The sequence below is a fragment of the Trametes versicolor genome (genome assembly GCF_000271585.1).
Source record: "Trametes versicolor FP-101664 SS1 unplaced genomic scaffold TRAVEscaffold_6, whole genome shotgun sequence".
In the NCBI taxonomy this organism is placed as follows: domain Eukaryota; kingdom Fungi; phylum Basidiomycota; class Agaricomycetes; order Polyporales; family Polyporaceae; genus Trametes; species Trametes versicolor.
Window position 1 is genome coordinate 2,810,393 of NW_007360326.1, and position 13,877 is coordinate 2,824,269.

A 13,877-nucleotide genomic window follows, 5' to 3' on the forward strand; every position below is an offset into this window, starting at 1 on the left:
CACCAAGTTCGCGGGCACGGTCGCGGACTACGTTTGCAAACATTACAAATTCCCGAACCACCCGGGGGAGGATGTCAGGAATGTGAGTAGCCTCATATTTATGCTCGTGCTCTTCTAACATGTGGCTATAGGCTGTACTCAACTGGTTCAGTAACCATAAGCACGACGGAGACCCAGAGGCGAAGACGGGTGCCAGAGATCGCAAGCCTGCAAAGATGCACACCCTCCTCGCGAATATGCGCGGCCGCGCACCCTCTGCATCGTGGCTGTGGGCGCGGGCCCACCGCAAGACCGTCGATGATGCTCTCAGCGACGGTGATATCGGTGATCGTCAGAAGGTGGTTGCTCGGCTTTTCTCCAAGCTTCCGGATGCGAAGCAGCGACACTGGAGGCGTAAGGCAGCCGAGTTCAAGGAGGCCAAAGCCTCTGACCCAGACCAATGTTACATGTATGTCGATCTTCTTGAGTCCATCCTCATGTTGCTCACAGCATAATCAGCAATCAAGCGGGCATCGGCGAGGTGCTCGCAGATACCTTACAAAGCCTGGTTGGGTTTGGACCGGACAACATCAGGACAGCCATCTTCCACCTCCAGTTTGCTATGTGCGATAGCGGTGGCAAAATTGAAATGGACGAGTATGCATTGCACCTTTCCATTCCTACATCGATCACTAACAGTCACACAGGTTCTGCGCCGGTGATATGGTCGATGGGGTGTCCTTCGAGGACTTTGAAGGCGGTCATCCTGATGGCGAGAAAGATCGGTGGGCGCGTTTCGTGCGCGGCGCACTGCGTATGTGCCACATAACTATACATTGACCTTGTGCTAACCTGTCTGAAAGTTCCAAACCCGCAACGACGCGATCCCAAGCTCGACTACGACCCCTCCGGCTGTCCGCTGCTTCCGGCGTGGGACGATGACTGGAACAAGGTGCAGGCTGCGGAGGTACTCAATGCCTTCCTAGCTGCTGTCTGGGGTAGGTCAATGGTCTATGTATCACATCCGCTTAGCTGATCTTCTAATGCAGCCTACGTATACAACGAGAACCCCCCAATGCCCCTGGATATGGGTGCAATCTGTTCAACGCCCGAGCGCTACCCTCCGCGGCCGTGGCGTACCATGCAACTTGGAGAACCAAAGGACCTCAAGATCAATGAACTCGTGCACCTCCACGAGCGCATATATGATGCGCAAATGGGCGATGGCCCATTTGTGCTCTTGCGTAGTGATGAGGCGGAGGCATCACCGCCGAACAACCTCAGCACCCCCACTACGCCTACCATCAAACGTATTGCGATGTTGGTCTCGCCCGCCCGAATGAGTCGAGTTGCGACACCACACCTTGCGACACCCTTGCACACGCCAAGCCGCTTGTTCGGAGGGACACCGGGTGCACCCTCGCTGCCCACCATTCTGGAGGATGTTCCCGCCGAGGTTGTTGATAACAAGCCAACGCCCTCCGTGTCTCCACCCGTGGCCAGCACCATCGTCGAGCTGCCTGCAATCTCAGGTCCCCCGCCCTCCACGAGCAACACAGCGCAACCATCCAAAGCGGAGATAAACGACATGGACACAGCGGCGAACCGTGAAGGCGAAGACAGCGCAGGTGTGGACCCCGCGGAGGACACTGTGGGGCAGCAGGATGCGAGTGTGGACGCAGTGGTGAGTGCTGCAAGGGCGGACAGCGCAGCGGAGGACCTCGGCGCAGCGGAGGACCTCGCAGGCGAAGGCACTGCCAACGAGGAAGATGTTGCGGGGGTTGATTCCACGCTTGAAGAGGAGGAGCCGCAGCCCGTGGTTGCCACACGCAAGCGCAAACCCGCAGGTGGCAGCAGCGGTAGGGTTGCGAAGAAACCTCGAACTGAGGCCCAACCGGCCAGTACGAGGTGCGTTTGTGCAAAACTGTTCTTTGATGTGATGGAAACTGACAGCCCTTTAGACAGCGTGATCAAGCTGCACGTTCTGCACCAACCACTCGAGCTCGGACGCTAGCAGTGATGACCCAGCGCACGGCGCGCAAGCAAGGCCAGAGTACGACACGTACTAAGTCGAAGAGATGATGAGCAGCTCATCGGTGACTATATTGATCTAATGGACAATCATTTGCTGCTAATATGTCGTTATTAGTAGCTCATGAGCTCAGACTACCTGTCAATCATCGCCCAATTATCTCCCAATTATCTCCCAATTATCACGTCTGTTGATGTTGTCCATTTGCAATTACCTCTTAGTTACTTTGTACGTTCCTATACACTGCATGGTTCTGTTTCTTTACTCCCGCACAGTCTTGTTGTTGTCCTGCTGTATCACTACGACTACAATACACTTGATCATCACTGGAGATAATCTGAACTTCACACCGCACAGACACACCGCGGAAGACCTTGGAATTATCTCCAATTATCTCCGAATTATCTCAATATGTCCTGCAGATTCATTAAAAGCTATAACATCTACATGTGTGGAGTCATAGCAGATTTGCACTAACTAATGAAAGAAAATAATCGAAGGGAAAAAATACTTGTGGTACAAGGAGCTGACACCGCCGCTGAAGATCACCGCTGCGGACGGCCACACCTTCGACGCCATTGGCAAAGGCAGTGTCTGCATCAAGATCCCGAACAGCGAGACAGACACCACCGTCACGCTCAAACGGGTCTTCCATGCACCCGACATTGCGTTCACGCTCATCTCAATCAGACGCGCGGACGAGTCGGGATATTCGGCTGTCTTCGAAAACGGCGAATGTCGGATCTTCCGACGGAGCACCGGGACGACCGTCGGTCGTATCCCACTTTCGAACGGACTGTATCAGGTCCGCTACCAGGACGTAGCAGCTGCCGCTGGCTTCAGGAAAGGGCCTGTGCTCGAGCTGACGAACCTGGAGCTTCACCGCCGGCTCGGGCACATCTCTCAACACGTGTCCCAACGGATGGTGCAGCGGGAGCGCATTCGCGGTGTGAAGCTGACGGACGACTCCGCCGACGACGTCTGCGAGACCTGCGTCAAAGCCGAGATCACTCACACGCCTGTCCTGGACAAGCGCGAAAGCGACCTCGCGGAGGAATACGGCGATGTCTGGCATGCTGACACGTGGAGCGCAGAGCACACGTCCTTGGGCGGCAACAAGTACGCGTCCATGTGGACCAACGACAAGTCCCGCTGGATTCGCACGGTGCCCCAGAAGGAGAAGAGCCAGGTGTTCCCCGCCTACAAAGCACTCGAGGCGGAGCTCGAGACGCAGGAAGGCCGGCGCATCAAGATCCTCCAGACCGATAACAGCGGAGAGTTCTGCAGTGCCGAGTTTGAGGCTCATCTCAAGTCGAAAGGCACCAAGCACCGCACGTCCATCCACGACACGCCTGAGGAAAATGGCGTGGCCGAGCGGATCAACCGCACGCTCTCTGAACACGCTCGTGCGATGCTACTCGATGCGGACTTGCCCAAGACGCTCTGGACGTACGCCATGCTCCACGCAACCTGGCTCAATAATCGCACTGCAACCCGCACCCTCAGCGGACTCACACCGTACGAAGTACGCTTCGGCGAAGCGCCGGATCTGCGTGACCTCCACTGCTTCGGTGCGAAGGTCTGGGTGCGTAAGGAGAAATCTGCAAAGATGGACAGCAAGGCACGCGAGGGCCGCTTTGTCAGATACAACAACACCAGCAAGGGCTATCGCATCTATTGGCCCGACAAGCGGTCGGTCACGGTCGAGCAGAACATCCGCTTCATCGATAGTGAGCCGGATGTTGAAGGCAACGACACACCGCTCGAGGGGGTGAGCAAGGTGGATGGCGAGCAGCCGTCGCCTTCTCCCGCACCCTCTGCTTCCGTTCCCTCTGTGCCGACCAAACCTGCCTCGCCCATGTCTGCCCCGCACGAGGCCACTCCCCCTCCCGAGCCGACGTCTCCCGCACACATGCCACAGACAACTGTCGAGGATGTGCCGGACGAAGACGACAAGCTGGAGGAGATTGCCCCACCCGAGCCTGCCTTAGGCCGCGGCCAGCGTGTGCGCAAGCCGTCTGCATACGTGTGCCACCTTGCGCAAGGCAAAGGCACAGCCGACAGACGCCAGACCTACCCCTGCGGCATTCAGCCAAGTGAGCTCATGGGTGCTGCAACGACGACGACCACATTGTGCATCACGGACGAGGACAGTGATGACTATGTTGTGGTCGAGTCCGACGACAATGAAGTCGTGATGGTCCCCAATGCTGCCCTTGTGCTGCAGGAAGGGCAGGACCCGTGCAACCTTGCAGAAGTGCAGGCGTCCCCCGACTGGCTGCACTGGAAGGCTGCGATGGAGAAGGAGATCGCCAACTTGTGTGAGCACAACACGTATGACCTGGTCGAGCCACTGAGCGGCGCCAACATTGTCAGCAGCCGATTTGTCTTCCGCATCAAGCGTGACGCAGACGGCTCAATCACGCAGTACAAGGCCCGCCTGGTGGTGCAAGGGTTCACACAAGTCCCCGGCATCGACTTTAATGAGACCTTCGCGCCTGTCGCCAAACTCTCGTCCATCAGGACACTTCTGGCGCTTGCCGCCCGCTACGACTGGGAGCTCGAGCAAATGGATGTCAAGTCTACCTACCTCAACGGGAAGCTGGACGAGACGATCTATATGCGGCAACCTCCCGGCTCCGCTGTCGACGGGCAAGAGCACCTCGTATGCAGCCTCAAGAAGACCCTGTACGGGCTGAAGCAAGCCGGTCATGGCTGGTACAAGACACTCTCCGAGGCGATGGCCGCCATGGCCTTCACACACTGCGCATCCGACCACGCAGTCTGGTACAGACATGACGGCGAGTCGGCTATCATTGTTACATCTTCAGTTGACGACCTCACAATCACAGGCACGCCCGACTTTGTTGGCTTGTTCAAGCTAGACATCAACTCCCGCTTCAAAATGAGTGATCTTGGTGCCATGCGCTGGATTCTCGGGATCGAGGTGAAGCGTGACCGTGAGGTGAAGACGATCGCAATCTTGCAGTGGTCATACATCGACACGATCGTCGCTCGCTTCAACCTCGAGGACGCCAACCCGACACCCACGCCCATGCAGCCAGGCGGTGCGCTCGGACAGCATCAGTCGCCCACCACCCCGCGCCAATTTGAGGACATGCGGGATGTCCCGTACTGCGAGGCAGTCGGTTCGCTCATGTACACAGCGACTGGCACGCGGCCGGACATCATGTTCGCCGTCACCGCCCATTTGCAATTCATGCAGAACCCAGGCTGTCCGCATTGGGAAACCGTGAAGCGCGTCTTACGCTATCTCAAGGGCACGCGCGAGCTTTGGCTTGTGTACGGCAGCAAGCGCGAGGGCCTCCAAGGCTATTCGGATGCCGACTGGGGCTCGTCGACCAAGCACCGGCACTCAATCAGCGGCTATGTCTTCACGCTTGACGGCGGCACCATCTCGTGGTCTGCCAAGAAGCAAAACGTCATCACCCTCTCGAGCATGGAGGCGGAGTACATTGCCCTCACGCACACCGCCAAGGAGGCGATTTGGCTCCGCTACGTTCTTGCCGACATCTTGCACGCCGACATCGCCTCGTACCCCGTCACTCTCCATTGCGACAACCGCTTGGTGATCGCGCTCGCCAAAGACAACGCCTACCACCCGCTCACCAAGCACATCGATATTCATTTCCATTTCATTCGCGAAGTGGTCGACGACGACAAGATCTCCCTCGTGCATTGCCACACCGAGGACATGCCGGCCAACCTCTTCACGAACGCCCTGCTGCGTCCACGCGTCGAGCACCTCTCTGCGCTCTTCGGCCTGCGCTCGCTTTGAGGGGGTGTGTTGTAATCGGACGTTTACTATACCACATTGCGGACTTACAATTTACTACTTACTCACTTATACGCTCGTTAGCTTACTTTCAAAGTGATCGCATCTCTGACGCTCCGTTCGCGCCCGAGCGGCCGCGCTCTCATATACTCGAGCGCGCCTGCTCTGCCACCTCATCGTTCACTCCCACGAACGCTGAGGTGAGATCCCATTCTATTGCCCCCGTCACTCATTCATGCTGACGCTCTCGCGTAGTTAATCTATCCGTTCCTTTCAGGTATCTACAGATGTACATCGTTCGCTCCCACAAACACTGAGTTAATCTATCTGTTCCTTTCAGACCTCCCGCTCGTGCTCGTAACCTCGCAGCAAAGACGGATGCACGGGTCGCTCCTGCACTACCATAGCATTGATACCTCTCAATATACATGTTTTGTATGATAATGATAATGGTGCAGTGAATGACTCGCACGATGTTGCACAAACGAATCGGAATGTGTAATGGGCGCTTCGCGCGCCATTACTTCGCTTACATAATCGTACTGTACATGTCCGTTGCGCGTCCCCGACGCGCTCTTTGTCTTCGCAACGCCAGTACTACGCAGCCTCTACGCTTAATCCTAGCCCTTGACCCTCGGAGCGACCGCCGCGCGCCTCGTCTCGTCCGTCTCGCGCCGCTGCGCATTACAGAATGCCCTTGCGCGAACGAGTCCTTATGGATGACATAATCATGTCTGCGTTAGGTAGCTACTAGATTAGGATTTAAAGTTTGCGGCGGAAAGAGGCCAACTCTTTTCGAGGTTGGAGTAGCGAAAAGCTCGTCTGGTTGCCCCCTGCTCCACCCAACCCAAGGAAACGGTGTCACCACGTTTCGAGTAAGACAGATATATTTCCTATCGGAAACTAGCTACAGTCGTTTGCATAATAAACTGTAGTGTCGCGCGCCGCGAGAGCCTATTTGTTCCGAACAAACAAAGCCCAATTCCGATTCCACTAGGAATCGGTCTTGCTTGTGAGAAATGGCTCGGTCACGTGAATCCAGGCGCACCCGGCTTCGTCCGCGGGTTTCCGTAGTTTCCCTTTACTTTAGAGCGCTTGATTCAGCTTGTCTTTGTTTGTCTTTTGTGGCGTCGTATACCCCGACGTCTTGGCCAAGCTTTAGCCTTCCTTGCCTCCGTCTCCATCGTCTCCAGTTGTGTTTCTGCAGGTTGACGAATGCCCTCAACCTTCTACAGGCTTGCTTGTATATTGCGGGTGGGCAAGCATTATCATCAGCTCCACGGTACGCGCTTTGGTCGCATCTAGGACTAGTTTCATCTGATGACCCGTTGCTATCCAGCTCAATGCATGGAAACCTTATATATAGATATTTATGTAGCCACAGACATCATTCCGCCGCACGATTTCCTCGCTCGTTGTGTGAGCTGTATGCAGCTTGGTAGCCACAATTTATTGGAGCTTTTCAAGCACCAAGTCTAACACGCAGCGTCGTATGTGCGGTCGTTCAACCGCCCCCGGCGCATTCTGTGCACCACACGGCGCCGGCTCCATGGCCCATCCCGCCCACCACTGCACAATAGCCCAAGAAGCTGACCTGAGCACGAAGAGATCTGCCTGTAGGGCGCCCCGGCACCCTACGAACAGCAACGGTCATGTTGCTTTGTGAGCGGCATTGTGTGGGGTAGACACGCCCGGGCACCGTACGTACCCATTGCTTTTGTGGCGCCTTCCTACATGGAACAAGGTTTATGCATGGTTGCTGGCACGACCCGCAAGCTGCAGTATGCGGAATCATCCCTGTTAGTAGACTCTTTGCAGACCGTCCATCTTAGCTGGGGACCGACACCGCCCATCTGGTGTATGAGATTGCAAAAAGTGTCGCCGCAGGCTGCCCATACCTATATTCCTGATCAAACGCCTGTCCCGTACAGCTGAGCGTTGTTTTATAGTAAGTCAAACAAATAACATTAATTTGTGCGATATCTGGGTCACTTCCTGTGGAATCGGACCTGGCGTGCGCAGCATCGCCGTTCACCCTCAAGTATAGTATGTCGGGTGCTTGATCAGCAGAACATCGCCGACCATGATACTACCATTACACTGTTTTTCCTCCACAGAGGCCATAATTTGGTCGTGCTGTACAGAGTAACACTTGAAGAATGTTGGCCACTTCCAAGGGAGGTCAGCATGTACCGCAAGGACGATTTAGCCTTACAAGATAAGACCGCTCCAGGTCATATCTTGATCAGGCGCCAATGTTTACTATATCGGGCTTTATTTGTTCTGAACAAACAGGCTCTCGCGGCGCGCGACACGGCAGTTTATTATGCAAACGACTGTATTAGGAAGCTCGCGATTTGCCGACCCCTGCGTCGTCCTCGAGTGTTCGAATCCAGCAACCCCCCTCACTTCTTACCGCAAGCCATGCCGAACACCCATCTCCTCCCGCAACACACCCTCCTACATTACGCCCGCTCGACTCGCCGAAATTCTTACGCATGAGTGTATTGCCCACTTAGACCCGCCACGTAAGTACTAGTGTTCAGACTACAAACATCGTCGACTCAACTGCTTCGTAGTCCCCGACGAACATGACGAGCCAATGTGACCGTGGCCTACATCTACTTATATTGACGTATCAGGTTCTGGACCGCGCGCCGATCTCATACAACTACGAGGACGCGTGGCTAATCACCGCGTACATCCGGTCCGCGATGAAAGGATTTCGTCGCTCTAACGCAAAAACGCTAATGGTACGCCCTCGCCTCCTGCTTCAGTCCGACTTGGCGTTGATATCTTTCCAACCTTTCCCGATGCGTAGCACTGCTCCAGCGCCCTCTCGCCGAATTTGCTAGAGTCCCACGGACCTTGTACAGACGTAGCCGCACTCACTAGGCGGCTCTATGCCGCCCTCCTCCCCTTCGCCCAAACGCTACGCGTCCGCAGCCACCCTCGAAAGCGTCTCGCACGCGACGCCCGCTCATTCCCGAGTTGTCCCAGGCAGCAGCGTCGTGCGCCTCGTTGCGTCCGCTTCACCCTGCGCCGATGCGGAGCGCCTCGCGTCCGTTGTAACGTCTCTCGACGTTACGAACGCGTCGTACCTGCGCGTGTTCGGCAAGTTGCGCACGGGCGATGCGTGGCTGGAGGAGCTCCGCGTCGTGGGATGGCTGACGGAGATCCAGTTCCGCACGGTGCGTGAGTTGTTGGAGCGCGTTACTGAGAGACTGACTTATGTCGAAGGTTCTGCATTGCGTCCATTCGAAGAGAATGGTCAGCGCAACGGGGTAGGAGAGCAGGGCGCGAACATTTGCGGGATGGCGGGGCTGATGTGATGCGTACGCGTGTTGTAGGTGAAAACATGCTCTACGTGGCGATGATATACAAGGAATGGGCTGATTTGTACGACATGTATTTCAACATGAAGTTTTGGTGGGGGTACGTTCATGGTGCTTCAATCACAAAAACGTCCCAGTACTCGTACGAATATCGCCTTCACGCTCCCGGCTTCGCCACGAGACGTCCCGTGTCACAGCATTTCAACTCGCTACATCACCGAACACCTAGGTGGATTGTTTCGGCTCAAGTTTTGGGCGGGGGTTTATCGAAGACGCTTGACACTGTCAGGGCCACCACATGTCCACCTTTCCGCTGTGAAGGATCTGACTCGAGTCTCATCGCTGCCTCTCAGGCTACCTCGAGGACGCGCCGGGCGTCCTCGGAGGACAGACACCGTGTTGTGGTAGCTTGCGGCGCGTATAAAGACGATAGCTACAGCGAAGCATATGAGGCCGGTCCCCGTACCGAGAGTTCTGCCTGGTGCGTTGCACCACACCACACGAGCGAGGATCGCGAGGCTACAAGAGCATATGAGCCTCAAAAGCAAGTGTCATATTGCTCGTCAAGATGATTATGGTACGTGGCGGTATGGATGTATAATCGGCGATGGATGTGACTTATTGCCCTCTATACATAGAAGATGATACGGTGCACTGCCGCGCGACACGTCAGTCGCTAAGCTATGTCTGGTAGGACCGTGATGATGGGGTGAGCCAGAACTCTCAGACTGTTTCCTGCAGAATATATCATTATCCGTATCATCCTCGGAATAGGTAGGTTAAGGAACCTGGCGAGGGCAACATTCAGCACTGACATACACACCGGCAACAATAACGGTGGCTTACCCTCAATTTCGAAAAATCGTCTCTGAGTAGCCCGTATGAGAAGAATAGGACATACTCTGATAGCGCGTCCGTGTAAAGAGCTCTCTGTTCATGGTAGTGTCGGACAGTTCTGTGGCCCGAGAGCTCAAACGACAGACGCTCGAGCACTATAGGAACCCCTAGTGCTTCTCTCCTATGTCGCAGGCATTCGACTACCGCGGGAAGAAGTGTCCAGTCGTGCGCGTCGAAACCCTCCACACACAGCTTCTGCAGTTGCGGGAGAATCAAGCGCTCCCCATCCGGTGTGGCGGCCGGCGTGCCGCGAGGGTCGAGGCCAGAGAACAGAAACGTCGCTTGCGGATCGACACCCTCTCCGGAGATGGTGAGCTCGTGCAACACAGTGAAAGGCACAAATGTCTCGCGCCAGTCAATGAGGTGACACCAGCTCGGCTCTATATCGATGCGCAGAACCTCAATCGGAGCACCGCGGCAGATATCCACGAAGTCCTCGAGAAGAGACCCGCCGTCTTCGTACTGGTAACTGTTGGGGATCTCCAAAGAGAGGCGAATACGCCCATCGGCCGGTTTAAAGGGTGCCAAAGGAGCGAACACCTCCACGGTGTGAACGTCTCTGAGCGCTCGTACCAGTGCCATGCTTGCGCAAGAGAGAATCGGCAGGCCTGTTCTGTCGACGGGCAAGGTGGCGCGAACGCCGCGAAGCAACGCCTCCTCGATACCTCGTGTTACAATGGTAGTGACCCTTCTATGGATAAGAGTCGTTGTAGTGGTAGGGATGGCGAACGCGGAAAGGATGTGCTGTAGGACCTCGTCTTCAGAGGCGTCCAATTCGAGATTCCTGAGGCGTGGTAGAGGAGCACGAGCGGGCTTCCAATCGGGGTCGCTCTGGATCCGGAATAGCATGCTGGAGAGCAGAAGGTCCTCCACGCCGACGAGTTCCTGAAGGAAGATGCCGAGCGTCCTCGCAGGGACAGCACCTATGCCAAGCCATCCGTATAGGCGCAAGACCTTCAGTTGCCGAAGAGCGGTGGTTTGTAGCAAGTGAATGCCGCTAATGTCGACGCAAGTCAGTTTCGGGAACCGTTCCGGGGTGCAATCTAGCACCGAGTCCTCGCTGGTGTCCAAGAGATAGTTTCCCACCCTAGCCTGAAACGTTTCCAGCGCGGGTAGTGTGTTCTTCATGAACACGGCGAGACGAGGAGCTTCGTCACGCGCAACTCCCAGCAGATAGAGCGTCCGAATCCGGTGGATGTGAGGAACGAGGAGGGGCAGGACATGGGATACGATGGACGTTTTTTTGGAGACGTGAACGTCGATCTTCATGCATTTGGAGCGAGCGAGACATGTGCGGATGTAGTTCAAGCTGGTATCCGCCCACAAGAAACTCCATAATCTTGGATTACTGGCGCCTACGGAATACCAGTGTCGACAAACTTGAAGGCAAGGGATCCAGCGAAGGCGAGGCGTGTCCACGTTCGCGACATCCTGTGTGGCTTCGAAGATGGCAGAGAGTAGCTCGACTGGCAGTCTGTTGATACGAACGAAAGTATTGAGCAGAGCATTTACGCTCATAAGCTCTCGTTCAAGCCCTTCTCTCCTTTCCAACAACAGTGCATGGGAGTCACCGGAAGGTGTGCGTAGAAGAGGTTTGCCAGCTGCAGAAGGCGAGCTGAGGTCATTGCTGGGGCTATTCCACCCTTGTGCTCTCTGAATAGGCGATGGAACTTGATCCTTGGTTCGTAAGTGCGACCTAGAGCATAGATCAGTGATCGGAGTTGGCCCGGACGCGTCTGGTAATGAACATCACCCACTGTGCGTGCGTCACCACATTTACATCTGCGCTCTCCAGTGGTCCGCCGTTGGTGCTGCTTAATGATATCTTAGCAGTTTGTAAGGCGATAGCAGCTACACTTCTATACGTACAAGCATTTTGTTGTTGAGTTCTCGAACATAAGTTGCTCCGGCAGACGTGGTCCCAAGAGTACTCGTGGCGGTCAAGTACAAGCCCAACGAGAAGCGCTTGCCACGAAGCGTGGCCGACTTGTCCACGCGAGCGTCCAGCTGCAGGCAAGCCGTTCGACTTTCTTGGAACCGACGCGGAGCCGTCCCATGTTTGAATGAACTATCATCAGCTGTCCCAAGCAACTGAATCCGATGAGAGTCAATGAGACATAACTGAATGTCAGGTAATAATGCGCAAGATGTCGGGCCAAGTGCCAGTAGTTGAATCAAGATGTTCACACATTTAATTGAGCCGGATCCGGAGCCTACGCTATGACGGCCAATCTGCACATCTATCATTTTGAGGCAATTAACTGTCGACCCAACCCCGCTTTTATAAACCTTTCTTATAGCCAGCGCCCCTTCATAACGCCCTTAGACAGAGTTCTCCTTACTGGTATGCTGCGTGAGCACGCTTTCTCTGTTCCGCTTTCTTGAACGATGGCTCATCAAATGGCAATCTTGATCGCGATTTACCTCTAATACAACGACGATCTTATTGATGGCGAACAGCAAGCAAAGCTGGTCCATCATACTACTATATGTTATTATGGTGGACAGAGAAGTGTCCATCCGGTGCCGCTCAGACTCATGTCCACCCAGCGCGAGCCTTCCGGCGGTGCCGTCCCATTCAAGACCCATCCGAGTCCGGCCTTGACCAGCAATGTTGTCATCGTGGTAGCTTTCCCGGCCTTGACGAGCTTGCCGACAACGAGGTGTACCGAGCGCGGGATGAGGATGTCCGAGACCTAGTGAATTACACCCGTCTGCGTGAGCATGTTGTGCGTGTTCAGCTCGGCCTGCATGTCTGGCCATCCCCCGCCTGGCGCGAAGAGAACTGTCTGGTTCACCCCCCGTTGTTCGATCTGTAGGTTCGAGCCCTCAAGTGTTGCGAATGTGCGCTGTGAGTCCTCGATAAGCGTGTCCGCGTACTCGACACCGATGACCACGTGGTGTCGTATAACGTGCTCGAGATCGGCCTTGAAAGAGGACGCAAGCAAGTAGTCGAGAGCAGCCCGAGGCGCCGGAACGCGCCGTTTGGCGGCATGAGCACCATCGTCCGCAGTGTCGCCTCGAGCGTCCCAGCGAGTTTGGTGGAAAAGAGGCCGGCGAGGAAAGTAGACAGCTCGAGTTCGGGCAGCGCGGTCTCCATCACGTCTGCCGGCAAAATCAAGGGACGGGAGACAGAACGGCGAGTTGCGGTGCACATACACGAATCCGTACTTTACAGCGCCACTTCGAAGTTACTGCTTCACAGGTTCAAGATGTAAGCTTCAGCGACAGTATTTCTCGGTGTTGGAGGACTGAGCGAAGACCTGCAGCCAGCGCGTGCCCTCGTGCGCCTTGTCAAGATGGAGCGCGAGCACACCATACGTGCCTGTCGCAGCGCGGTCGAATGCTTACACGCTCGTGCCGGGCAGGATGGGGATGGGCGAGTCTGCGGAGTCTTCGACGAGCACGGTGAGCGTGCATGGGGAGAATGTGGCCTTGATGCATTCTTGAAGCGTGTCCAAGGGAAGCGGGGGCTTGGGCATGTCAGAGGCGATAGGATATGTGGGCGCACCGTCAGGATTCCCGCCTTCACGTGTGATTGGCGCAAGCTCGTCCACAGAGGGTTCGTATGCGGGCACAGGCGCAATAGTTAGGGGTAGATATAGCAAGCTCCTGACAAACAGAAAGGGGCCTGCCGGGATGTGTCGTACGCAGTGTAGAGCAGGACGGCGCCCGTACTATCCAACTTGTAGAGGCTGAGCGACGGGCGACGGGAAGTGTGTACTATACGATCTGAACGTCCGGGACGTCAAAAGTAACCGGGAGAGCTTTGTGGGTGTTCTGGAGAGGCTCGGGCGCGTTGGGGGGTGATGCGCGGCGGAGAGAACGGACAGGATGC

At 55.7% G+C, this 13,877-nt stretch overlaps 4 protein-coding genes across 4 annotated transcripts; 2 read left to right on the forward strand and 2 right to left on the reverse strand.

The window, feature by feature from the left end:
* Positions 1 to 3,467: 3,467 nt before the first annotated feature.
* On the forward strand, positions 3,468 to 4,103 carry TRAVEDRAFT_124765 (uncharacterized protein; the record flags this gene model as incomplete). The annotated part of the gene is made up of 2 exons (XM_008040835.1): positions 3,468 to 3,713; positions 3,780 to 4,103. Coding segments are annotated over 2 exons (570 nt in total), but the record flags the coding sequence as incomplete, so codon positions are not given.
* A 4,607-nt stretch (positions 4,104 to 8,710) lies between these two features.
* Positions 8,711 to 9,095, forward strand: TRAVEDRAFT_48138 (uncharacterized protein; the record flags this gene model as incomplete). The annotated part of the gene is made up of 2 exons (XM_008040285.1): positions 8,711 to 8,998; positions 9,048 to 9,095. The coding sequence occupies 2 exons, from the start codon at positions 8,711 to 8,713 to the stop codon at positions 9,093 to 9,095; spliced, it is 336 nt and encodes a 111-aa protein (XP_008038476.1).
* Positions 9,096 to 9,865: 770 nt separating this feature from the next.
* TRAVEDRAFT_20813 (uncharacterized protein) lies at positions 9,866 to 11,664 on the reverse strand (the record flags this gene model as incomplete). Its single annotated transcript, XM_008039955.1, has 3 exons — positions 9,866 to 9,877; positions 9,989 to 11,470; positions 11,611 to 11,664. 3 exons carry the CDS (start codon positions 11,662 to 11,664, stop codon positions 9,866 to 9,868), a joined length of 1,548 nt encoding a protein of 515 aa, XP_008038146.1.
* An 870-nt stretch (positions 11,665 to 12,534) lies between these two features.
* TRAVEDRAFT_20814 (uncharacterized protein) lies at positions 12,535 to 13,521 on the reverse strand (the record flags this gene model as incomplete). Its single annotated transcript, XM_008039956.1, has 3 exons — positions 12,535 to 12,735; positions 12,838 to 13,144; positions 13,391 to 13,521. The coding sequence occupies 3 exons, from the start codon at positions 13,519 to 13,521 to the stop codon at positions 12,535 to 12,537; spliced, it is 639 nt and encodes a 212-aa protein (XP_008038147.1).
* Between the last annotated feature and the right edge of the window lie 356 nt (positions 13,522 to 13,877).